The 26,760-nt window shown below is 41.4% G+C and overlaps 1 protein-coding gene across 1 annotated transcript in view; it reads right to left on the reverse strand.

The window, feature by feature from the left end:
- The window catches only part of SPSB4 (splA/ryanodine receptor domain and SOCS box containing 4), a 77,732-nt gene that overhangs the window by 49,024 nt on the left and 1,948 nt on the right, over positions 1–26,760 (reverse strand). Inside the window, exon 2 of the mRNA XM_015871309.3 lies at positions 9,047–9,904. Within this exon, the coding sequence (XP_015726795.1) occupies positions 9,047–9,740 (694 nt within the window). The 5' untranslated portion in view covers positions 9,741–9,904. The remainder of the gene's footprint in view (positions 1–9,046; positions 9,905–26,760) is intronic.

Below are 26,760 nucleotides of genomic sequence, written 5' to 3' on the forward strand. Positions count from 1 at the left end.
ACATTAAAGCAATTGCTTTAGTTAAAATAACAAACATACAGCGGGTTCACATATGTGATCAGGAGACCTTGCATTGCAGTGAAAGAGCAGTATGAAGTAAGAAACTGACTGGTATTTCTTCAGAAGCTAAAACACGTGTTCCAGCCTGGTCTAACCCAAGCTCTTCACTAAATCTAGCACTGCTCCTTTCCAGAAAAGCGCCAGTCTCTGATAATAACAGTGACAAATTGTTATCAATTTTTAAGTGCAACTTCAGCACTGTGACAGTCACTACCACAAAGAATATAAAGGTTTACAATGTGAGGCTGGAGGAGCAGCACTCACTGAACTTGTGCTCTGAGTGTGCTGGTCGGCTGCTTTTGTTTGGACACCGGATCCACAGGCAGTGCCCATGGCTGGATGACGCACATCACTACAGGCAACATGGGGCAGTTCTTTGTTTTGTACTGATGGACACAGAAAGGTATTTTTGAGAGCAGTTACACGCTCTCTGCCTAAGAGAAAGCCAAAAAAGTAAAGTGTAATAACTTCAGAAAATGAAGAAGAGCATCAGGATCTGAAAGAAACTTATCACTTTGTCCTGGTAAAATATTGTCAAGTGTTTCTCTGTTGCCTACTCTGTGTTTAAAATCAATTTTGGGTTCTGACAAATTGCTTTTTCTGGAACAAGATCATTTGTTTTGCCAAACAATGATACAGGGAAACAAGAAATCACTCTGCAACACTGATGCATTTATAACCTGCAAGTTTAAATGCACAGGCTGATGGATGCAAACTGGAAACACTGTAGAACTACTTCAAATAAGTCCTTCTGGACAGAATCGGTGCCTTTGAGTCCTCAGTAAAATCTGTTGTATTACATGCTCAATGGCAGCTGTGCCTATTGGCATACAGTCAGAAAATGTCTAATTAAAATATGTGTGAAAACCTACTTCTTTCAACATATAATAGGGATGCCATACATACAACATTCCTATATGTATGTTATATTCCTATAACATACATATAGAGATACAATTATTTTTCATCTGCTAGGACAGATGCTAGTTCCAAGAAACTAAAATTGGACATCTAACCAACCTGTTCTGCTCAGAATACAAACATATGACAATGAAAGATACCCTCCAGCAAGGTGAAGAAATTGACAGACAGTTCTAATAAATCACCTTATTTTAAAAAGGAGATCCAAAAGATACGTCAGGTCTGGAAGTTCGTTGCTTCTAGAAACATTCACATACAACACAAATACTCTTGTACTGTTTTACATCCTAAGGGCTTGACAAATGTACAGAATTTGTCTTTTCTTTGGCATGGCCACCTGAAAATACAGGTTTCAGTTTGACTAACTGATGCAAAGTAACGTTGCCTCACTTTATTACTGTTAAGTCCATTATTTTATCCAATGCTATCAGTGAATAATGCTCCCATTACAACAGACAATCATTGGCACCAGTGCTAAAGATGTGTAAACTAAAACCAGCCATAGAAATTACTGGTCAATATTTAGAATGTCAAATAAGATCCTGGAATAAGCGTCATCATTTTATCTTCTGTATTTCAACGCTAGCTAACATTTTAAATTCATATCTAAACAATGGAAAGAACCCCCATACTTCTTGTAGGTGAAGTGTAGTTTTGTCAGTAATTTTTATGTTACACCTCCCCTGACTGAACCCTGAATTTCAGCACTGACATCCCATTTCACACTGCTGAATTCAGATAAATTAAAGTTGTTTTGATAACAGGCATGAAGATAGATATGATTAATCAGTCCCACCCCAAAACAGTTCCAAGTGAAAGGCTCAAGTAAATTACATTCTCTCCATATACACGAATCAAATAAGGTGAGAGGGAGCTTTGATCCAAGTCCTGTCACTGCTAACAGGACTTTTATTTGTTATCTTCAAAAGACAGAAGAGGACTGAACCTGAACAGAGGGTCTGCCTGCTACGGCAAAGCTTTCTGTGGTGGACAATACAGGGCGCACCAGTGCCTGCAGCCACACAGCACAAGGAAGAAGAGATTCAAGGATACCACGTGGATGAAAAGGGAACACAGAATGATGGCTTGCAGCAGAGCTTACCACCTTTTATCTGAGTGAAACACTGGCCTGGATAAAAGAAGTCAGGTTGCTATCTGCCTCTCCTCAGCTACCCTGCCTGTAGGAGAAGAAAATTAAAGCCATCTGTACAAGGAGCTCAGGATTAGAGAAGGAAAGAAACTTCCAGAGTTATAGACACACTTAAAAGTAATATCTTAAGGAGAAATGTTATTCATGAGGAAACTCACATGAAATCATAATCAACATGGAGAAAGCACGTACGTTTCTGACAACAAAATAAATATACTGGATAATCTATTGCCAAGCAGTTATTTGCATGGAAGGTTGGATTTATGCTGTGCTGTGCCTGACAGCAATACAGACAGAGCAAATCTGAAAAGAAATATTGCTTGCAAATCACAGCTTCTGATACAAACCTTTGAGAATCACAAAGCTGAGCAGTTCCAGCAAATTCAGAAAAGGATTAAGCAAGGCTATGAATTTTTTAATTGCTAATTTAGGGTAATAAGTATTATACTCAAAGTTTACCATTAGATTACTAAATTCACTTCAATTTTCAGAACAGAAACAGAGACATGAAGAGAGCACACCGGCATGCTTTTCTGTTTTTTCCTTAAAAATCCACAGATTTCACGGCATATTTATTAATGACAGAGGGAAGAAAAAGCACAGGTATGTCAGGGTACGAATAAACCATAACACAGCTGCAGACTGCTGAAGCTTGTTCATCACCTCAGGAGCTACCGAACTTTGAAGTACACCAGCACCTTTTCATATTATAGGCCAATGAATACTGGATTCCCTGCTAAATAGACTAGATTAGATTGCAAGGAGAAAACCCTGATATCTACAAAGCTAATGTATGCCTTAGATTGCCTGAGGCGCCTCTATCACTGGAGGTCTTACTAGGTGAAAGTTGTATATAACAAGACATGGCTAATCTTAAAAGAGTACAAGCTTCAGAAGTTTTTCTGGCTACATATACCAAGCAACTATTTACTGTCAGCCTTGAGTAATCTGGTGATTCTATCTATTATTACAGAAAATTTATACAAGTGAAAAAAAAAAAGTGTAAGAATTCAGCATTCACCGACCATTTCAAAGACAATTTACCATTGCAACTTAAGTCACACACTCAGATACGGTATTTCCATCCTTTGGAAGAGTGATGCTGCATCTGACATTCCACTGTTATTAATAACAAAAACCTGCATTACTTGAAGTTAAGAACAACAACAACAAAGGTAAGAGTTAATTTTTAACAGGCATGCAATAAGAAGAGACAAACTTATCTCGGGAAGGGAAAAAAGAAGCTGGAGGACTGAAGAACACCAGAAGAGCATCTCAGAGAGAGATGGAAGGGGCAGGAGGTGGCTGGGGCAAAAAGCCAGTTTACCGTGTAGTGTATTCAAGTGACAAAGCAGTGGAATGAAGCTTCTGAGAAAAGGCTGCAAATCCAAATAAATTAGAAAATGTCAACAGATTAGGATTAGAGGACAAGAAATGTGCTTAAACTAGGGGGAAGAGGCGGACATTACAGTGAAAACAAAAAGCCCAAACAATGAGCCACCTGGTTCTTAAAGCAAGAACTGAAAACACTTTTTTCGTGTTAAATTATCTTGAAAACTAAAGATTGCTTCTTCAAAGCTTTAGCAGCTCAGTTGCTGCCACTTCATCCTCTGACTGCAAATCTGCAGGGAAATTCTTCCTAAAATCTAACAGCACTGCATCTTCACTGCAGTCTCCCGAGTAATACTTTATTCAAACACCATATAAAACAAACAGGTTTATCTAAACAAAGAACGTATTCATTTAAAAATTGTAATTGAAAATCACTTGGGAGAAAATCCACTGTGTTTGGTGAAAAACTATATATTTCTCCAGATAGTTAGTAATTCTGAAGGCTTGACTTAGATTTCTTCATAGCATAAAGGGGCCTGTGGGGAAGAGTCCATATGACAACCGTTAATTATAAACATTTTACAGGCAGACCAATATGAGTTAAAATAATAAGAAAGAGGAAGGCTTCACTCCCAGAGGTCCAAAATTGTTATTTCAGCTGAGATGTACAGTGCACAAAGCATACTGAAGAACTGCAACCCAAGGCATGGCAAGTATTCAAGGGTTAAGTCGTGGCCTTCCGTGAGGCTGGGAGGGTAAGGTTTGAACAAGCCCCACGCCCTAAAGCCTCTGCAGTTTTACCCTGAGCCCCTCCTCCCCTGCAGTTCCTGAGACAACACAGAGGCCCACTAAATCTATGTGCTCCTCCCTGGAGAGTCATGGAGTTGTAAGCAGACAACCTGCAGGAAGGCAGGAGCCAAAGGGACAAGGACCACTTCTTCCCCAGGCAGCCCAGCAGATGAGCATCAAAACCTTGAATTATTGCTTCTGAGCTGCCTCAATACAGTAACTGATACACATCCTGAAACTGAGCCAATGTCATCTGAACATCCTCAATTTTATTTCTGCTGCAGCTCTCTGCAGTAGCAGAAGACAGGCTGATAGCATGTGAAACAGGACCCAGAATTTCTGTTTAGATGATTGTTTTAACCTATGTTTGTTCACTGTTGGTAAACTTAGAAGATAGCAAAATAGTTTTGTTGAAAGGGATCTGCAGATAAGTCCAAATGCCTGATCACTTCAAAGCTAGCCAGAAGTTATGGCATGATATTGAGGGCACTGCCCAAATGCCTCTTGAATGCTGGACAGATCTGGGGTATCGACCCGTCTAGTTAGACTGTTCAGTGTTTGACCACTGTTACGAGAAAGATCTTTCTCCAGAGCCCAGCCTGAAATTCCCTATGTGTAAGTGTGGATCACACAGTATTATTACTAATGTGGACAGCCTGTATTCTGGACGTTCTTCTGTAAAGCATTCTGCTGGAATTCCAAACGCTGGCTATTCTGGCAGGTATTTTTCAGGACCAAATAAATCACTGTGCTCAGTTCACTTACTCAAGGAGTAAGTTTCCCACCAGAGCACTGTTATGGGGGCCTCCTACCACTCTGTGTAAATACACAGGTACTGATGTATCAGTGAAGGTCTGCAGCACTTTGCTATTTCTCTGTTCTAGTCTATAAATAGTCTCCAGGATTCCTCATCAGACAACAGACATAAATAGTCCAGCATTTTTTAAAACACCAAAGTGCTCTAATGAAAAAAAAAAAGAAAGAAAAAAGCATCTGAAAAACAACACATGCCGCCCTTACTGTGCATTTGTTTTTGTTTTTTTAATTACTGCAATGAACAGTGAGGCAGAAATCTAATGTAAAATTCTGTATGAGTTAAGATACTGAGAAAACAGTAACATGGCAAATACTGATAGCATTTGATCAAAGAAGTTTGTCCAGGGAAGAACTAAGCATGCTTATGAGGATCACCCTCCACTCTGTCCACCTCCCCTCCCTCCCAAACTCTGACCAACACCGGCACCGAGCAGAAGGCTGTCTTGTGGAAGTCACTGCCCATCAATAAGTGATGCTTAAAGGAGCTTCTGAAGCTTCTGGAAAGCTTTACAACAGAACATTCAAAGTTACTTCTTTAAATCACACATATTGCTCAAACTCGTGAGTAATTCAAAGTGGTCAGGTGGATTTTTACAAATTATCATTTCATCTCAAATGCAACTCGAGGTTTCAACTTCATCTTTGAAGATTAAAAAAAAGTGTGACTTTAGCCTTCACTGCTGGAACCACGATGGATTCCCAAACACACATTACCTTACTGCTTCAATTCCATCTCTTTCATCCCCCTGCTTTCTTCAACCTTTAGTACTTTATAGCCCTCCCAGTCAGCAGCTCAGGTCATTGCCCACCATGCCTTTACCCACCCTCAGTTTTTTGTTCCTTGGCCCCTCCCTGGGCATCGCTGCTCCAGGTACATCTCACCTTCCTTCTATACCTCAGAACTGCATGAAGAAAGGCACACCAACACTGATCATTTCCAAAATGCTTCAGGCTCAGACTATTCCCCCTAAACTAGCAATTCTCCTAAGGAAATAAGTTTCTGTACAGAAATGGGTACACTGCAGACATCCAGACTATAAAAGGCTTCTGCTCATCCACTCCTGTTTAAAGAAACCCTGACATCCAGCTGTTTAGGTAGACAGGCTCCTTATGAAAATAGCAGTTCTTACTACACAGGAGCAGTATAGACAGTCAAAATATACAAAACTAATATCTGACAGCTATTTAAGTCACCACAGAAGTGGTTATGTATAGATACAAACATATTTTCCTGCTTGTGAACCGTATCATCAGAAAGTACTCTTTATTGCCAGACAAAAAAAAAGAAGAAAAAAAGAGGCTGCCTCTGAAATTCCTCTGAAAAGTGAGATAAAGTTCAAATTAAAAAATGAAGCTCCTTAAAAGGTTTGGAAACACCTTTACTCAATGTGTGTGTAAAAACAAAGTAATCTTTCTTACAGACCAAAGGACTTCTCTGTTATATCAAATACTTGGAAAGAGTTCAGGAGGAAGAGCAGATTTCCTTACCAGCTCTAAAAATCACATGATAAGCACTATGGCATGGCATAGAGGGCTTCTTATACCTGTGCTTCTAAAATAAATAAACAGCTCAAGCAATTTACAGTCATCAACAATATTTTGCTTCACATAAAGTAATTTTAAAAACTCTGATCTGCTGTTCTGAGAAGCATTTCAGGTGTTTTCTGCTTATCACAGTCAGCCACCAGAACACACTGCAAAGAGATTTTTAAAATTATACAACAGACACGAGCCAAAACTTGGTATTCTGAGCTGGCATAGTCTAAAATACAGTCTTCACCATCAAATTGTAGCCTTACTCTGAAATACTTGAACTGCTGGAAATCCCTGCTGCCAAGGTCTCCACTTGCACTGTAGGCATCATGTAAACAGACACCTAAGCTGCGATGTGCACTGAGCAGTAGCAATCAATCAGTAAATGACAAGTTACAAGCACTGTCTGACAGCACTATTTCACAAGCTTCCAGGTTACTACTTCCAGATTTACCAAAAGCTGCAGCCAGCAGCAAGAGACACCTCCAGGAAAAGAAAATTCCTAAGGTTAAAAAGCAAGAAAACAACAAAAAACAACACATGTACGCATGGCTGGATTGAAAAGCTTTTAACAGAGAAGATATCTGTTTTAGAGCACCAGCTAGACAAGCTACTTTGGTTTCCTGAATGCTGTTATTGTGCAGGACAGTAAGGGAGCAGTGAACATGTGATAACAAATGACGTGATTCCAGGATGTCAAAGTGCCTCATGGCAAAGTGGCTTTAAACTTCCTCTTCACATGATCAGGTCAGCATTCATGCTGACATAAAAGCTTAGTTTACAAGTTTACTCTTAGCCATGGGTTCACGATTAGAAACGACTATTCTGTCTTCCTCTGGGATCATCTAAGGAAGCTATCCTGTCTTGCCAACTGAAATAACCCACAAGAGACCAGATGGGAATTTTTCTCTCTGCTGTCTCACAGTCCACAGCTATGCTTCCCTACTTATCCCCTCTTATTTTATAATTTCTCCCAAACACATTCACATCCTCCTCCTTTGTTTTCATCCTCCTAGTGTTTCCTAGAGCAGCCTTGCAAAAGGCAGAAAAGGAATGCGGGATGGCTCCTTCAGCAGACATAGTGGACCAAGCCAGCGGCACTTTGCTTACCTTGGCAGATATTCCCAACATTACACAAACTGCTTTCACATACAAAACTCCAGTTTGCAAAAGCATCCCACCCCCACCAGCCTCTAAAAAAAATCTGTAGCAAGCTGTCACCACAATGCCCGAGTAACTGCAAAGTCCTTTGGATGAAAGCACTCAAGAAGCTATTTAGCATTTGACTATAAGAACCTGTAGCAGGGCAGGATAAAGATTCTTAACCCCCCAGTGCCCGTTACAGATGCTTATAAAAAGGGTAATCTTAAGAAGGGTCACATTCTTTAATTATGTTACTCCTTTGTATGTGAAATGCAATGCTAACAAGCAGAGAATTAATTTGATGGAAATAACAGACCTCTATCCTAATTGAAGAGTAAATTCCTTTATAAATCACAAACTGAAAAGCACAGGTGCTGTAGAAAGAATAATCTAATAGCAGGTGTACGAGACTAAGTTCTGTTCAAATCCAAAAATCTAGGAATTTTAGTTCAGTAATCTTTTTTTTTGCTAAGTCTATGCATTTATATTCACAGCTGATACTGTGGGTCAGATAATACAGTATTAACAAGAACAAAGTTCCACTTACTACATTGTTCAGCCTTCGCTGCATAATTCCCAGCAGCAGATAAGCTGGCTGCAGATAACTGGTCACAACCTACCACACACTGCGCTGCAGCTGGATCTGGTAGAGATTGCTCCTTCCCAAGCAGCAAGAAGAGCTGGACAAAACTCAGTCTGCAACACACACACTGGCGTGCTGCTACTTCAGGGACACGACAGCGACATGCTGCTCCTGACTACAGAAGCATTTAATTTTATATTATCCCTCCAGATCAAAAGCAGCTAAAGCTTAATCCAAGAAACTGCATTTCAACCACTGCTTCTGAGGGTCCAGGAAAGACAACTATGAAAGAAAGCCTATCAGTCTGAATTCTTGTATGTTTCTACACACCATGCAAGAGTTCCCACTGCTATAAACTTGTAAGGTTCACAGATCCTATTTGAAAACCACAGATCTAAGACATCTCCTCAAGTAAACAAGAGCTTTACTGTTCAGCACATCCAGAAATTTCTCAGTTTTTTTTCCCCCCTAAGTCAACTCACTTCCATTGGAGACAGATTTCTTACCGCTCTGCTTGTTGAAACAGAAAATGCTTGCAGAAGAAAATGCAGTCCATACCATCCTCATAGAAACTTGTAATAACTACGGGATGCAGTTTACTAACAGCAGATATTCATCCCATAGTACACGTCTCACAATTAGAAGATAAAAAGATAAAAAAAAATTCAACAAGAGAAGGGTTGAAGGAGAATGTAATGAAGAAATATGGTAAGACTTACGGTCAAGTCCATTGATGTATCTCATTGTAATTTCACAGTGCCCCCAAACTGCACTGACTATCGGGTAAAGTTTTTTCCCCTTTAGTCCTCTGAAGGCCACTCCGAGATACTGTCCATCTACCATAAAGCTGAGCGTTCCTTCGTCCATATCCAAAACCACCAGTAAGGAGTCTGGGAGTACAAAAGATTCATCCGGTTCCAAAAAGACAGGATAGGTGACCCCAGGCTGGTTTTTACAGTTGTGATAAAGTTTGTTGCGTCCCAGATCCCAGCCCCACGACTCACTGTTGCTGCCCACCAGAGACGTGTACCCCACCGAGTGCAGTGGTGCTTCGGCTGTAGAGACACCCACCACCGCGTGAGTCCCCCGCTGCCTCGTGGGCCAGTGGATTTGCCAGACATGGAGGCCTCTTGTGTAGCCGACTTTACCTCGGATGCAATCTGTGCTTTGGGCAACGGGGTGTCTGTGAAAAGTCAGTTTATCGTCTTCCTTTACAAATATATTTAAAGAGCGATCTTCGTTGTTCCAAGCATGTTTGTACTGGATCTCCAGCTTGGCAGGAGGCATATCCAACAACATGTCCAGCCGTGCAGGCTTACAGAAATCTGGGCCTCTCAGCTCTCGTTTCACTGGCCTAAAAGGGGGCTCCCTCACATCCACAGACTTTATGCTCCCTGAGATTTTCTGGCCCATTGCTTGGCTGCAGATTTACCAAGGAGAAAGAAAAGCTGACTTTGGCCCAACGTTACCTCATGGAAGCACTTGTACTCTGAGCCAGTGGCCTGACAAGCTGACTGAATTTACTTCTCCTGTTTGGAGCTTTTTAGCAGCAATGTTTCCAGAGAAAAAAAATGTTCCTGAAACAAACAAACAACAGAAATTTTCCAGTTAGTTTAAGAAAGTCAATAGAAAACCCACAGCATATTTTTAAAGAACAACTTATTTTCCCTGGTAGTTATTTGAAACACAAAAGCTGACAATTTACCACTTTTTGTTCAGTAATGTACCACGCTAACCAGACTGATGACAGCATATTCTGAGCCCACCAGCACACAGAGCACAGACAGTCATTTCCTCCAATTCATAATAGGATACAGACATTCCTCACCTTCTGCCCTTCTACCCATTTTGTCTAGCCAGGTTCACAGCAGTCTTGAAAAAGGCGCATGGTATTCCCCAGCAACAGCAATAAACTTAGTGTCCAGCTGCAGCTTCACTTTCACTTATTCTTTTGTTTCATGCTCTCAGAAATATGCACTACATCTCCTTGCATTTCTAGCTGTTCTTTTCCCTGGGCCCTTGCAAAACAGGGCTTCAGCTTTGGGTTCCTCTAGAAGAAATGAAGCCAGCAGCAAATGGCTGAAGAGTTCTAAATGTTTATTTTTAGGGTACCCTGTTTAGCAAAGTGTGAAAGCATCTCTGACAGAGAGGAATCTCAGCTCTGTCACTTTGAAGAGTGGTACAGGGAAAGTAAAGACATTCCCCAGGATCTCCTTCTCACTGAAACAGTACAGCAACTTGAAAATTACCCAACATGAGATCAACTCGAAAGATCTCTTCCTTCTTTCCACACTACATAAAGAGAATCTGGAAGTTCAAACAGTAATTAGATTTAACTTGATGCTTGCCTTTGCAAACTTGCAGAGGCACTTGCAGACTTCTGCAAAGCTGACTCAAAGGTACAGTGATGAATGTGGTCTGCTGAAGCAAGGTCGGTACTGTAATTACCCAGAGGGCAACAAAATACTGGCAATAATACACACACAGAGAAGTGACAAGGAATAAATATTATCAGATAAGAAGGCTTTCCTAGAAGGACACGTGATCAGTAATTGGGCAGCTCCTTTCAAAGACATGCTTGAGCTTGAAAGGAGTATATGGGAAGAGAAAATGTCAGCTGTTTGATAGGAACCCCAGTGATTCCCGGAAGAGCTTTAGCTCAACATGTCTCTTAAATTTTCATCTTGAAAGCACAAGGCAACTGCCATGTTCCTGCTAGCATGCTGAGGGGAGACAGCCAGGGAAGTCCTTGGTGCATCCTCGCATTTCACTTCCCGATTACATGAGGAACTAACCTTGGCACTGAGATTTAACTGGCAGGTTACCAAAAGACTATAAACACCAAAGGGACTCACTTGGCAAGCCATAGACAAACATTCTTCCTAAAGTGCCCCGAACTGTAACAGAAATAGGTTGCTAATAAACAGATCAGTAATTCAGAGGAGTAAAATATATCATCGTAAGTACTTTGATACAAGCATAATTGTGCCTTTACTCTGGGTTGTGCTTGGTTATACGTGAACACCGCTGTTCACATATCAACATTATCAAACAACTTAATCATACACTGAAGCATTTTGCCAAATGGCTTTGTATGTACATAGGACTGAATGATAATGTAAAATTTTATAGTTCCAGATGTGTTAAAGATAAGAGCTCCATGGAGCTTCAAAGCTGCCCTTCATCAAATACTTTCTCCCACCGACTATAACATATTGTGCTCTTCCCATTCTTGTTGTGCATGTCTAACATTTGTTCTGCTATAAGGCCAACTGTAACCACACTTGTAACATTCAGCTGTCAGAGGACCTGGACAAATAAAAGCAAAAGCAAATTGAACACAATTGTACTGCTAGAGCAGCACAGGTGTAACCCCACACTAGCTGCTACTTCACAGCTCTGATCACGTGCATTTAGTGGCAACTGAAATGTAATTCTCTATCTGAGGTTGCAGTGCATGCCTTCTGCTCACAGCCTACGCACCACTAACCTGAGCCCTGTAAGGAGCAACTCATGTAGACAGTGTTCTTGGAATACAACAGTCCCTCTGGCTGCCCGCAGCACCAGCTTGCCTCCAAGCACGGGTCATCCATCCCCTTCCTTTGTCAGCATCCTGCCCATTCAACATCAAACAGATGGTAGAGACGAGCTCTGAAGCAAGAATGCATCAGCAGAGGCATCACAGCTCATCCTTCATCCTGCAAGATGAGTGCAGCTTTCTGGGGTGCAGCTGCAAGAGCACAGCTGGCTGCTCTCCCCCTTCTCATGGAACATCACTCTGCCAACACAGCAGCCCTGGCAGTGCCCCGCTCACCACCATTGTCAGCTCCTCATCACACAACTGCCCACTGACAGCTCAACAGAACTTGTAAGGAAAGCCCAAATGTTCACAAGGGGAAGAAGAGCTACTTGTTAACAACTTCCCTAGCAAAGAAACCACAAAACTTGCTTCCAGTCTGCAGGACAGAATGGTGAGACAGCTCTCAATAGAAAAGTTGAGGGTTAATGGATAGGATGGGATAAGATTGCTCCTTTCAGGTTAAGCTCTACTCAATCCACTTACAGAAATATTTGGTCACAAACCTTCTCACCATCCCCTGAAATGATGAAAACTTGCTGAAGCATTGCACTGTCATCAACCTCCTGTGACTTTGAATGACCTCACGTTACTTTACTTACGGAAACTCAGCTCCTTCCCCGTCCTTTCAAAGTCAAAAATCATCATCAGGAACAACATATATAGACATATAAACATCCCAAAATTAAAGCAACACACAATTTCACTGTATAATTTTGCTCTGAATGCCAAATGTCAAATTTGATTTGGAAGATGCTGCCTTCACAGTGTGCTGCTCCTCCAACAATTTCAAACCACCACAGCAGTTAAGAAAGAAAATATTCCCATTTAGCATAGTAGGTTTGATCTCTCCAGTATATCCATCCAGAGGCTAGAAGTGAAACATTAAACGTCATCACCCTTGTGATTAAAACACATTTTGTGGAAGAGGGTAGTATTTTCATGGGAAGAGTAAAAGAATCATACCAGTATTGTCCCTAAGCAACTGGAAAGCTCTGGCTGGGAAGACTGCTAGTTGGTGTAGCCTAAAGCGTTTCTGTCTCAGTCTCGCACTCCTGCCAGGCTTTGTCAGGATCTGACAATTAGATTAAGCATACTGTACAAGAACAAGCCAACTCCTAACAGGAAAAGTGTGTCAGCGTCGCTTAGCTGTGTCTTCATGCAGACTGCCAAAATATTTAGGGAAGTTATTCACAATAAAAACACCAATTATACTCAGCAAAGAAAAGCTTGCTGGGATATTACTTCACTGTAATTAAATACAGTGCATTTTTAGCAATTCGGTATGTTGGCATCAGTAGAACAGAACTGCTGATAAAAGAAACACGCTTTCTTGCAAAGTCAGCTTTCAGCATTCATGTTTATGTTTCCCCATCAATTACCCTGAACCACATATGCAGAAAACTTGAAAAACACAGATGAGAAATAATAACATAGAAATAATGCAAAACTACAGTTAGAACATTCTGAAGCTTATGTCAGTTCTACTAATGAGGCACCAAAATAAGTGAAGTGAGGCAAGTCCTAACAAACAGTACTAAGATAATCTCACTTCAGGAAGGTGACCCCTCAGCCTGCAAGCACTGCAAACTCCTATGCAATAGTTCCCAATCTTCTTGCAATTGCATCTGGCTGGCTTTTTGCCTTCATGCATTCAGCTCCTGCAGCACTGCTCCTTCTGCCATAGGCTGATTCCAGCAGGCAAAGGCTCCCAGACAGTAAGGGCTGCAACAGAAGTCTCCAAACCAGTGCCTCTTCTGCCTGGGCACAGCCATTGTCCTTTCACCAGGTGCCTGAACAGAACAAATCCCCTAAGTGTTCCAGCACTCTGAATCTGGTCCTAACCTCTCTCCAGAGAAGACAGTAAGAAGAGAAACACAAGCTCTGTTGTGCTGGACAAGCCAATGAAAAGCATTTCACAAGTTAAAGAACAAGGACCTTTAGCTCCGTACAGAAAATGTAAAGGCATGAGGCCGAGTGTCTACAGCTTATGTTCACAGCATGCAAACAGCTATGAAACCATGACAACACCGCTCCGAGGGTGACAATGAATTAAGTACATTTTTGGCACCCTAAAATATTGGCCAGCTTGGTTTCAGCTATAGGTCCTGGCATCCAACATTTCTGATTTATTGCATATTTGAACAGCGTTGGCTTCCTTTGTCAGACTGGGAATATACAGTAACAATGCAAGCAGCCAGAAAAGCTTGGACACCCTGAGCTATCCCATGCTACAGATAACATTTTGTGTTGCATACACACTTAGCAAAACAACATTTCACATGTGGGATGAACACTGCAGCACTAAGTCATGACTTCTTCAACTCCAAAAGGAATGCACATCATGAAAATCCCAAGGATGTGCGTCCATAAAGGGTAACTTGTTTAGTAATGTTACAAAAATGTAATTGTTCCAAAATTCAAGATAAGCTTGTTGTTAAAATAGATTGTGCATTTAGTTGTTTGGAATTAGAATAACTTGAAATATCACACCATCTGTACCACCACAGTTAGAAGCAGTTTAGTCAGATGATGAAGAATTCAGAAAGAATCTTGAATAGCTATGAATACAGTGGAATGTATATTTTTAAATGCTTCCATTTACTGTATGTTGGAATTGAGCTGCTTTGACGTTTTAGCTCGTTTTTCAGCCCCCTCTCTCTGCAGGTTTCCAGAACTTAATTCTGCAGTACTGAATGTTGGGTTTAGATGGAAACATTTTCCCAAGATGACAAAAAATACTTGTTTTTATTTTTTTTGCATAATGACTTCTTAGAATAGACTAACATAAAATGAAAACCAATTATACTAACATAATGCAATGAAATATTTTTTGTTACGTGGTACTATTTAAAACATTTCGCTGGAAAATTACTGAAAAGAAACATACTTTTGTTTCAGGGTGTTTAACAGGAATACCCACGTGATTCCACAATTACCATCAGCTTACTCACATTCAAGCTGCTGCACTTTCCTACCACTCCTAACCCATTCCTTCCTCCCCTTTTGTCTTGCAGCCACCTGCATTCAAATGCCCTTGAATTTGTCTCAGGAAACTGTAGTTGGTAAAATCTTGCATTTTGTTTTGCCAGGTTATTTTCAAGTCTGTGAGCCCTTTGATCTGACACATCAGACAGTCCTGTAAACACTTGCAGTGTCATAGCATCTGAATTCAAGCCATGAGTTTACATCTTCTTCACCCTTCTGGCAAGGCATCGTGCATCTTTTGGCCTCCAGCCAACCATCCCCTATGGCCAATGCCTTCCAGAAGTGGATATTTTGAATGTTCAAGTGTCACACTTATATTAATAGAGCAAATTAATACAAGAATAAAGCTTACCACTAAAGGGAGAATTATGCTTTCTGTTCCATTTTGCACTATATGGTATAATTTCCTACTTTACATTTGCTTCATCAAATAAATAAGTAATAGCAATAGGTGTCAGAACACACGAGATTTAAAGCTCAAAAAGTAATTAAGCTTTAATATCTCAATTTCTCTCCAGTCATTACTACTTTTCACCAGCCTAACACCTTTTTTTTTGTTTGTTTGTAATTTATTTTACACTTTTAACTCCACACCTTTGAATAGGATCAATACCCTCACAGTGTCAGTTTCAAAACAAAGAACTCCAGCCATGGATGAAGCTGACTACACACCATCTGCTTACATTTCTTTTGATGTAACTTCCAGTGGAATCAGATGGCCTTCAAAATGCAAAAAAAAGTTACAAAGTCAGAGATGAGAAAAACTCCACTGGAAAGCACCACATTGGTCACGCAGCCAGCTTCACATCACAGGGGACGTGCCAAAACTGCACCCCGGCTGAGAGGAGCTCCAAAGACGGCAGAAAGAGATTATCAGACAAACAAGCACACCCCCAGCTTAACGCGATTGCTCTCCAGAACCTTATCACAATTGCAGGAACAGTAATAGTGTACTCCAGCAAAAAGCTGGCCCCTCAGCTCCAGGCTAAGTCACTGCAAGACTCAGTGTTACCCACATCTGGTGAGTCTGAACCATGAAGAAGATGAGGTGTACAGGTGGTTTTCAAGGGTCACTTCTATGGTAAAGATGGGAGTAAGGAAGAACACGCTTGTTTTAATCACAAGGCTGCTGCAGACTTCAAAGATTCTGCAAGAAGTTTTCCATCTCCACAATGCCTGTCTGCGTGTTTAGCCATCGATGAATGAGCTGAGTGAGTTCTTAGCCTCTGTACCATTTATTAAAACTAATTCACTGAAGGCTTAAAAGTTACAGTGCTGCTGGAACGACCAGACTATGTTCATCTGCTTGTAGTGCTTTGAAGGCTTACACTGCTCAGTGCTCATGTGAATTAGAGCAAAAGCTGAGGAACAATACCTGTCAGATGCTCACTGCTGGTGGGCCACTGGCAAACACATCCAACACTGCAGCTGAAGCAGCGCATACCAAGCAGCTCCTGATCCGACCTGGATGGCTTTAATAATTCCAGCAGAACTGCCAAATTCCAGTGACAGAAACATATTGTTTCTCTGGCCGAACACACTGGCCAGGCGTTGGAGATGGGCTCCCTGCAGTGAGCTGCTCAGCCTGGCGCAAGGCGGGCTGGGACAGGCTTCAGGGAAGCCACTGCTGTACTCAGGGTGTCATGAAGGGGGGGAGGGCAGGGCTGGAGGGCACCCAGCCATTGTACTCTGCAAACATGTTGAGGATGAATGCACGAGAACAAGTTCCATTCTGAACAAAAGCGTATTCTTTTGTCTAATAGGAAAATAGGCTTACACAATCACACCATCTGCATCCCTCCTAACCCTTCCCCCTTAACTACTTCAGCCAGCAGTCACCCCCTGCCAAGTCTGAACAGCAGCGGCTCAGAGTAACTACATTACAACTGAAGGGGCAGCTGGGCAGCGGACAGGCACCCTGCAAGTGACCACACAGACTGTCAGGTTGGACTGCAAGCCAATGGCTAAGAAGAAGCACTGAACCCAACAAGCCTACTGCAAGCTGTAACTGTAACCCTACTGCAGGCGAGGCATCCTGCAGGCTTCAGGTCCTGAAGGGAGCAGGAAGAAATGCTTCATTAGTCCTGCAGTTTCTGGAGGGACTTCTTTTAAAGAACAGAGGTAAAGTAAACAGACTCTACACATCTTAAGGAAGCAGCATCAGAAATTCAGACCATGAACTGATTTATGACGGTTTTATATTTCCCAAGTGAGGTTACAAAGTGACACAGAGCTCCTGAGCTCTGACAAAGAGACCAAACAACTTCCTCTTATATAAACAAATATTTCCTCAAAAAAGGAAAAAGAACAGAAAAAAAAAAACAAAACCAGCAACAGCAGCAAACGTCATCTGTCTTAAACACGGCTTTGCTAAAGCCCAACTGCCAGTAGCGAACAATTCCACAGACAAATGGGAACGGAGGAGTAATAAAATAGAAACAAACCACCTGAAATCCAACTAGAAATTCTTTCTTCTCATACACTTAAAAGCGTCCTCATTTTACAGGGCAGTATTTTGCCATGCTTTCTGTTAATAAAGGAAGCAGAGCATTTAGTAATGTAGAGGAGTCTCAGAAAGGCCACAGGGACTTAAAGAGTTAAAGCTGTACAGCCACTTAGGTCCCCGCACAGTAAGCATCTCTGACCCCTGAAGGCACAAGGGTTGCCTGTGTGAGGACCCAGGACAGGTCCTCCCCTGGGAGCGACCAGACATACTGCTATTTCCTTTCTGGATCTTCCATTTTGCCAGAGCTAGACAAAAAAGGGCTGACTTCTCAAACGAATACTATTTTATACAGGAAAATGCATCCCCATTACCTAGACTTTCCACTGCTAGAACTAGGAAAAGCCATAGTGAAAGATGTTGTCATGCCGAGAAGTGTTTACATCTTCTTACCACTGACCTAACAAAGCACATCCTAGAAGAATTTCATGCTACAAGTGCCAACAATTCCAGATATTTCTGACCACAGGGAAGTACTTAAAACAAAACAACCCACGGGACTTCCTGATAGAGATATGGATAGAAAGAAATCAGCTTTGTGCCTACCTACAGGAGTCTCAACACAGACTGATCCATAAGCTCCATTGCAAAGGCTGTTTCTCAAAATAACTTCCCTCTTAAGTTCCTGCCGCTAAGCAGTCTTCTGCAGAGACTTTGCTTTCAAGCAGTATTTCATTACTAATTTTATTTCATTCTTGAATGCACTGGGGGAAAATAGAGGAAGGGGAAAAAAAAAAAAAAAAAGCAAATGATTTGGGAAAAAGCTGCACCAGGACACAATTTCTGATAGTAGTAAAAAGATATCAGTGCTCAATGTCTACATATACTGCCAGTGAACTACAACAATTAGCACAGTATTCTGGAAGCCTTGCCAAAGCTACACAAAAACATGCACTCTCCTATTAAAACTTCACAAGAAAATAAATAAATAAATAAAAATTGATATGATTATAAAGAATCTTCAAGCCATCATCTAAATTTGCCAGGTACCAGCTCTCTAGTAACTCAGGCAGGCCCTGCTTTGCCCAGGAGTGAATATGCTCAGGCTAAGTTTGGATCAGTAGCACCATGCACAGAGTGAAAAAACTGAACTCCAGCAACAGAGGGGGGAAAAAAAGCACTGTTTCAGAGTTCTTCTGGAAAAAGTATTGAAACCCTAGACTACAATGGGATGTACAGACCACCTTGGTTTCCAGCATAATAAAGAATTAAAGTGACATTTAGAAATGTCTTCACGGTTATGAGACAACCTTCAGGAAGAAAAGATATCTGTTTTCCCAATGAGTTATAAAACTGTAACACTCCTGATGTGGCCTACACTATGAAACAAACATTGGGAAAACAATTCTTTTTCAGCTCTATCAGAGCTCGGTTTGGTTTCTTTTACCATTTTTAAGAACAGCACACACACAGGAGGGAACAGAGTTCATGAAAATGAGGGAAAAAAAGAACAGACACTTCAGTTCCAATGTATATCTTCTTCAACACAGGCTTATGGCAGAGGGCCTGCCTGTTACAATCCCTGTCTCCCCACACCCTCCCTCTCCTTTCCATCCTTTCTCCACGTGCCACATTGTCAGCTGTTTAGTACAGTGAAGCCCTTCTTCCAAGAAGTCTGGAAGTCAGAGGTTGCTTTCTCATGCAGCCTTACCAGTGGACTTACATCTGACTCTCACATTTGGACTCAACAATTCATAAAAAAAACCCATCCTCAAAGTATTTGCAATTAAACAGGATTGTTTATAAAAGTTAACCAGCTTTCATTAGTCACTGAGACACAAGCTTCTACACCAAACTATTCCCAGCTGCATAACAGAAGGAGAGACCTCCGTGTGTTACCATCAGGAATTTTCTTTCTTCCTAAGAACTACAGCTTTGCCCCCACCCCACCTCTCCATACAAGCTCTCCTGACCTCCCCTTCATAGTCATCACCACAGGGAATCTCCAGCAGATGCTGTTTCTATTTTCTCCTCTGGCACCAGCCCACTACAGTTCCTGAAAGAGCACTTATTTATTTACAGCTGACTTTGTCATTTGGAAACATTAACCTGACCCATGGGTGGGATTAATCTGACAAAATTTAGATTCTGTGATGTACATGAGCTCATCATTAGGATAAAATTAAAGTCTGTAAATGTCCAGTTTGCAATGAATATAAAAAGTGACTCTGGCTAAAATTAGAGGAGATAGTGGAATTCATCTCATACAGCACAAAACCAACACACTAACTCACTTAATGTGCTTCTCATAAGCAACATAAAGAACAGGGAAGAAGTAGACGCATACATGAAGACCACCAAAACCATTCTGACATTATTGCTGCTGTTTAGCACTAGTTTAAGATGGTTACATCCAACCTCACAGCACAGGCTTTTCTGGCTAGCGTAGCCCCCCGGCACTGCTAAAAAGACAGACCACAGAATCACACACATCTACCAACTTTCATCAGGCAGCATATACTTGATTCAATCTAAATGCACAGACTCACCATCATTACTAAAACATTATGTCATGGCTTTTGGGTAGCACAGTATAATCCAGAGGAAGAGATAAGGTTGCAATAGTGTCAAGGTCTTAGCTCTGAAATTCTTGTAAGCAAAAATAAGACAGAAACACAGATCCCAGTTTCCAAATCTACCACATGGCTTTAATGAAAATCAATGTGATATCTAATGATATCAAAACATCTAGTACTGCAAAAGTACTTCAGTTACTTCAGAAAATCATTTAAACTCATCTGTGGCCACATACTTGTAGAACTGAGGCATATTTGTGCTGCAGCAGCTGCTGATGAATAAGTTCCCAAGTAGCACCAGGGGCTGTGGGACATGCAGAAATTGGTTCTGGCTCAGGTTGCTTTTCTGAGCTCTACAAAACAGAAAATACTATAAGATCCTCTAACATGACCACAACCCTTACTAGAAAGGGAAAAAACTAGAAAGCAGAGAGAGGAAGAACTCTGTGCTACCATCTAACTTTCCTATCTAACATCCCTATCCCAATTCCTCACCCGATGCTATGAAGACATAGACTTTGGGTAGGAAAGAAGATGTATCTGTTAAGGACACTGGTGGTGGAGCCAGGAACCTCAGGTATCCTCCCAAGTGGTTGCTAAGATTCCCTTGTTTGGGAACCGCTGCCTTAAAGCAGTGGTCAGAAGAACACAGGAACAATCAGGCAAGGAGAAGAGGAAAAATATTTACTGAACTGTGCCACAGCTGCAGCCAACACAGACATTCAAGAGCAATGAGAAAAGACAGCCTCAAATGCTATAGCTGGGACACAGTACACAGCGTTCTTCAATGAGGAATCTCATGTCTAAAATGCTCCCAGGCAATGCTAAGGCAAGGCTTTACCACAGCACACTAGCTAAAACTAGCTCACACACCAGAGGACTGCGTTTGGAGCTTGTCTTACACTGCAAACACAGCTCTGAAGAAGAATAAAATGGGAAAACAAACAAAAACAAAAAAAAACACAGCATGCTCTTCTGCAAGGAAGAATTAATAGCAATGTAAGCACAGGGAACTTTCAATATTAATAAAATATGGTAGTCAGTCACCATTCAACTGCACTGTACAGAAATCACTATGATTTATGACTTCTGCCTAGACCCAACTGCAGAGGAAAAAAGGCTGTGTGTGCCTCTCATATTAAGCATATACCACTTCACGTCTGTGCAGAACACAGGAACAACCAAGGCCGCCCGCTTTACACAGACAAAAGGAATTAATTTCTAAGGCAGTGGGAAATACTACATGAGAGAACATTCAATCCCCAAATTCTGTCTATTTAAAACTAAGCTACTTAATCAAGTTAATTGAGGGAATTAAGAAAGCGCCAAATTCACCAACTATTCTCTAGCCATTCCCAATCTCGTGTTACTCTTCCTGGGCACAAGCTCCCCTGCTGGCACTGCACAATCTATCATCAGCCATTAGGCTGATTACCAGCTATTAGTTTTGCTAAGTACATGTATGAAATTTAAACCTACTTTTGTTATTTACAAGCTATTCATGTACTGCATATGAAGCAGCTGTACAGTGTTCAGTGTAAACAAGAAAAGTGTAGTTGAATGTGAGTTATGAATTAAAAATAACCAGTAGAAGTAGTAATTTCCTTTCCTTTCCCACTGAATATTTGTTTGATAGGACAAAAAGGACAGAAGTTTATCATCTGTAATAGCACAGCTGATTCTGTAGGCTGAGGAACAGGTAAGAACCCAACAGAATAACAATATGTAATAAACATAACATTCAATTAAAATGTCATTCTAGAAAACACAGAGCTTGAATTCCTACAAAAGAACAATTTATTTTTCTCTGATATAAGGCAGAGTGATTAAACTAAAAGATATTCCGCTTTATTTAAACAGCTAGTTGTTACATATAATAAAAATATCTTCTTGCACCATTACAGACTTAAATGCAAGACCTGAATTCTGCTAAGAGCCTGTCACCCCAAACACCTTTGCTGTAATAGTGATCGCTCAACAACAATTATTTTTATACAACAGACCTCAGCTTTGATTCCAGCACACCACATTTCTTCAGAAACCAAACACAGAACAGCTGTGGAATCAAACCCCACTGTATGTAAATATTCAGATCAAAAACATGCAAGCAGAATATCCCTTGTGAAGGCCACTTAAGTGGGAACTCTGTGATGAAAGTGTTACTAAATGTCAGTTATGCCCTGGTGTAAGGATATCCAGAGGAAGCATCCCACACACATTTTTCATAACAGGTGCAAACAGATGCCTGCTCTGCACAGTTTAGATACTTGAAAGAGTAAATGTCCCAGTGTCTATACTATCAGCAAGGTTCCGGGGGAAATGAGCTACTTGCTATACTCACTATTTTGTTTCCTGCATTCCTAATTCAGGCATCTAAATTTAGATGGCAGAGTTAGGCAGCACACTTCCCACTCTAACAATCAAAACAAACAAACGATCAATTAACTTATCTTTATCCATATGCAGAAGCAGGAGTAGACCTTCATGCACAGGCAGAGCAGCCTGTAGTAGATTACAGCAATCTACCAATCTCGGCAATCTCCAGCTGCCGAGCAAAAGAAAAGAGTCTCCTCCCATCTTCTGACACAGGAGTCAGTAATTACATATTAGCCTGTGCTCTCTACTTTGTGACATTTCTGCCCAACCTTGGGCCTAACTCCCATGAGTTTAAAGCCGTTTTACTGCAACGAACAAAACAGAGTTTAAAAATTAAGGGAGCATGTTGGCTTGGCTTCATTGAAGCTTCCTTGTCCAGCATCCTCTATTAGCAGAATGTGGATGGAGTACAGAAGTAAAAGCCAGATCAGTAAGTCTCACATCTATGGAGTGTCAATACGCTTCAGCTTCAATTTCCCTTTGGTGTTTTCTTCCAGTAGTCAAGTTGTGACAGCCTGGCAGATACAAATTTCTTCTTCTCTTGCACTTTCATTCAGCTTTGCTGGAATGAAGTGTATACGAGTGAACGAACTGCTAGTTCTTGTTAGTCTAAGGGTAGGAAACACAAGCCAATTATCAGTGCTGTACATGGCTTGCTGGAAAAAAATGCCATAAAACAAAAAGACCACCCTGCCCATAGACATGAATTCAAGGCAGCAATCTTATCCACTTTCTCTACTCCCAGCACCACTAAGAAGGAGCTGCTCCAGCAGGCGAGGTGAGGGACACTGCCACGGCAGCACTAATGTCCCACAGCAAGGAGTTCAAGCACACACAGGTATCTCACAGAAACTGTTGATTTCATTCATGCCCCTTGACTATGAAAACTGCTTACACTTCACATTTCATTTCTTAAAACTGATGAATTTTTAGACTTAGTTGATTAATGAATTCACCACCTTTTCTCCAGATGCATCCACATTTTCACATCTTTGATAGATGACTGGTGTGCTTACAATGCTGAATCTAACTTTATTCAAATCATCGATGAGCTAAGTGGAAGATTTTTAAGATTACAGGAAACAGTTATGCTAGCACTGACCAAAGTACAGAGGAAATTCTTTATCTGATATTTCAAACATTGTAAGTAGCCAGCAGCCTCGGTGTGCCATTTGTTTTTGAATAGGAAAGATGACAGAAAACACACCCTTTTTATCTTGCAACATCAAAAGCAAGGATTATATAAATATTTAATGAACGATCAGTACATTGTGAATTACAAGCGTGACTACCACAATTAATATTACCCAGATGTTAACAGCCTCAGAGACTGACAATACCAAAATCTAAAGAAACAGCAACAGCAAAGTGTATGTCAACAGTCCTTTTACAACCCTTTAAGACTGAAGACTTAAGATAGAAAAGTTTCAGGCTTTCTACTGCATCCAGCTGCTGAGAAAGATCAGCAGATAACACAAAGGAAAAAGTTAAAGGTGACAGAGCTAGAACAGTCCAGATCCTGGTTATGTTTCAGGACATGGCCCTACTTCTGCAGGAAGGAAATCCTGATTCTTCTGGCAAGGCGGAATAAAGTTGGGACATCTCTCAAAGTCCCTTTGCAAGACGTTCCTTAGGAATTGTTAGAATAAGAAGCGACAGCCCAGTCAAAACAGCATGCGAGTGCATTTGAAACTTGGGTTGCCAACAAGAACATCCTTCTGGGAAGTCACGAGATAGTGAACTCAACTAGACAGTCAGCCATATGGCTCTGCAAGAATTAGCCTGCAGTCAGCTCAAAAGATGGATTTCATTGCCACGTTTTATGCTGCACACCAAAGCTTACTTGTCACTCAGCCTCTGACAAATCCTCAAAGATAAAGTTGCTAAGTCACCCTCACTGTAGCACAACACAATCCAACTCGGCACCTGACACCCATCATGAACAGGATTAGCCTACAGCATCCAACTCAAAGATACACAACAGAGAAGGAAATATAACTGCTGCTGCTTAGCTTTAGTTTAAGTTCAGCTGACTTAATTATGAACAGATCTAGGTCAACACTGAACACCCATGTTTCTCACTAAGGAAGTGAACACATAAAGAATGAACTGCATTGGTCTCTGAGGCAAAGAAAACATCCCTTTAAGAAAAATGGCACAAAGCCCCAAATACACACACAAATATAAGCACACTAGAACCTACTATTCCACTGTTTGGTCCAGAAGTTGGCAAAAACCAGGAAAGAATTGAACTCTTCCTAATGACCTTGATGTGCAGGCCCAGTCTGTAACAGAAAGGGGTAGCTGAAATACAGCCATTAGGTTTTAAGCAAATACTTCCAATCAGATTCTGGCAGTTCTTAGCTGAAAGTCCTGCTCAGGCCTCACTGCTCCTATCCACTGTTTGGTCTCCAGAAACATTCAACAAGCATCCATGAATGTCAGTGGGTGCCATTTTTTTCCACATGGGGGAATTCTGTTCCACACCTTTGTTTCATGCGCATTTCCATGTCAGATGCCATTTTGTTATGCTGCCATCTGTCACACAGCAATAAAATGTAGCAGAATATTGGTGGGAAGGTTCAACCTCTGCTGCTATACCACTGACATCCGCCTCTGACATCATGAGCTAACATCATGAAACAGGAAGCACTGCTTTCAGAGCAGCGCTCATACATCAGCCAGAGCTCCTCCTATCTTAAACTGCATTTTATAAAGACAGCTTTAAGTCATTGCTGAAAGACATGTACATGCTGTGTTTCTCTCAGCAACATACACAATCCCATGAAAAATACGTGTGGGTGAGGTAGCTATCTGGTCTGGCAAGTTTCAGTCCACAGCACATGTTTATTTCCTAACAGTAAGTCCAACAACAGTAATTTACAGAATTATCAGCAAATATTTAGCTATGCATAGCAACCGTATATTGAGCTTTGACTTAAGGCTACCAGTTGAATAAACAACCTCATTTTTTTTAACCACTGGTTTCAGAACAGCAAACGGGCCTGCACTGGCTTAATAAATACTTTAAGACCCCAGGACAACATGTGTGGCCTACATTTCCATTAGCCTCAAGCTGTGTGCTGTATTAACGTAGCCCAGCAAAACGGAACTAAATGAGCTGCATCAATCTAAGCCGAGTTCCACCAGCACAGAGCCCCAGTTCACAGAGCAGCCAGCAGCACCAGACTCGTGCTCCCCTCTGCCATCCACCTCTCTTTGGCCTTCAGCCAGGGCTTATGAAGTCCAGCAACATTTACGTCAAACCTCTACGTTTCCCTTTGGTGTATATTATATTAAGAAGAGTGCATTTATAGCCACTAGGTGAAGGAGGAAATGGAATTGAATAGCAACACTGCTCTGTGTTGCCATTATTGAAGATGGGCACCCACAAGTGCTCTAGAAGCCCCACATTTGCCCTGAAGTGATGCTGCCAGAGCACAAAAGCACATGAGTAAAGGATGTCAGTGAACAGCAACAAGCAGCCAAATGAGCTAAAGAGAAAATGCAGACTAAATGCAACCCAAGGTACAGAACCCTGCTCTGGTAAAGGCATCTCCTCAGATTGAAAACCTCTTTTTCACTCTAATCTTGATGAAGAGGAACTAAGGAGACAGGACAGCTGGGTACCTAACCACTGTTGCTGATCACTTTAATTAAATACTTTTAACAGTAAAAGCATCAGAAAACCATGCCCTGCTTTCTTCTTCCATTGTTGTTACTGTACCTTACGTGTGTAGGCACAGGAAAAGTCTCCATAAGTCTCAATTAAAAAAGAAACAACAAAAAATATCCAACCAAAGTAACCCTCAAACAGCCTTCTGGAATGTGGCACTGAGTTCCACTGTGCCAAGTAGTCTCCTTCCCCACAGAAAGAGGGTAGTGACCCACCCACAGAAGAGGGGCAAATGGTCACTGCAAAAGAAAATAAGACAAAAAAAGCTTGCTTGATTTTTCTTGGCACATGGAAAATCCATTTCAGAAGTTCATAGAGCAACAGTGAGGCCTGATAAGTTAATGAGCTGCTGCATGTGGAGTCATGGGAGAGGCAGCCCATGGCTCAGAAATTCCTGTGTGGCACAGGACACAAATCATGAGGATGACTAATTCAGTCAGATCAAAAATCACCAGCTCTGATTCCTTCAGGAAGCAATATATTCAGACAGTGCTTCACTGGAGGGTTAGGGTTTCATTGTTTGTTTTTGCATTTCTGCACATAAAACAATAAAAAACCCAATGCAAGCAAACAAAACCCTCAACTCTCAAGGGCTACTTGCAGAAAGCAAGAACAGCCTGATTACATCAAAGCCCCAGTCTTGTTGGACAGGAAGCCTCGGTCTTCTAAATGGGCACGGGTGACATTAACAAAGACAACCACAGACTCATAAACTGCACTGATGCCGGGCCTGCAGGACGGAGCCCGGCAACGTCCATATACCTATAGGGGGGCTTTGGCAAGGCTGTGGAGCTTAG

Source organism: Coturnix japonica, chromosome 12, assembly GCF_054131305.1.
Source record: "Coturnix japonica strain WE chromosome 12, WE-NBRP24, whole genome shotgun sequence".
Classification (NCBI taxonomy): domain Eukaryota; kingdom Metazoa; phylum Chordata; class Aves; order Galliformes; family Phasianidae; genus Coturnix; species Coturnix japonica.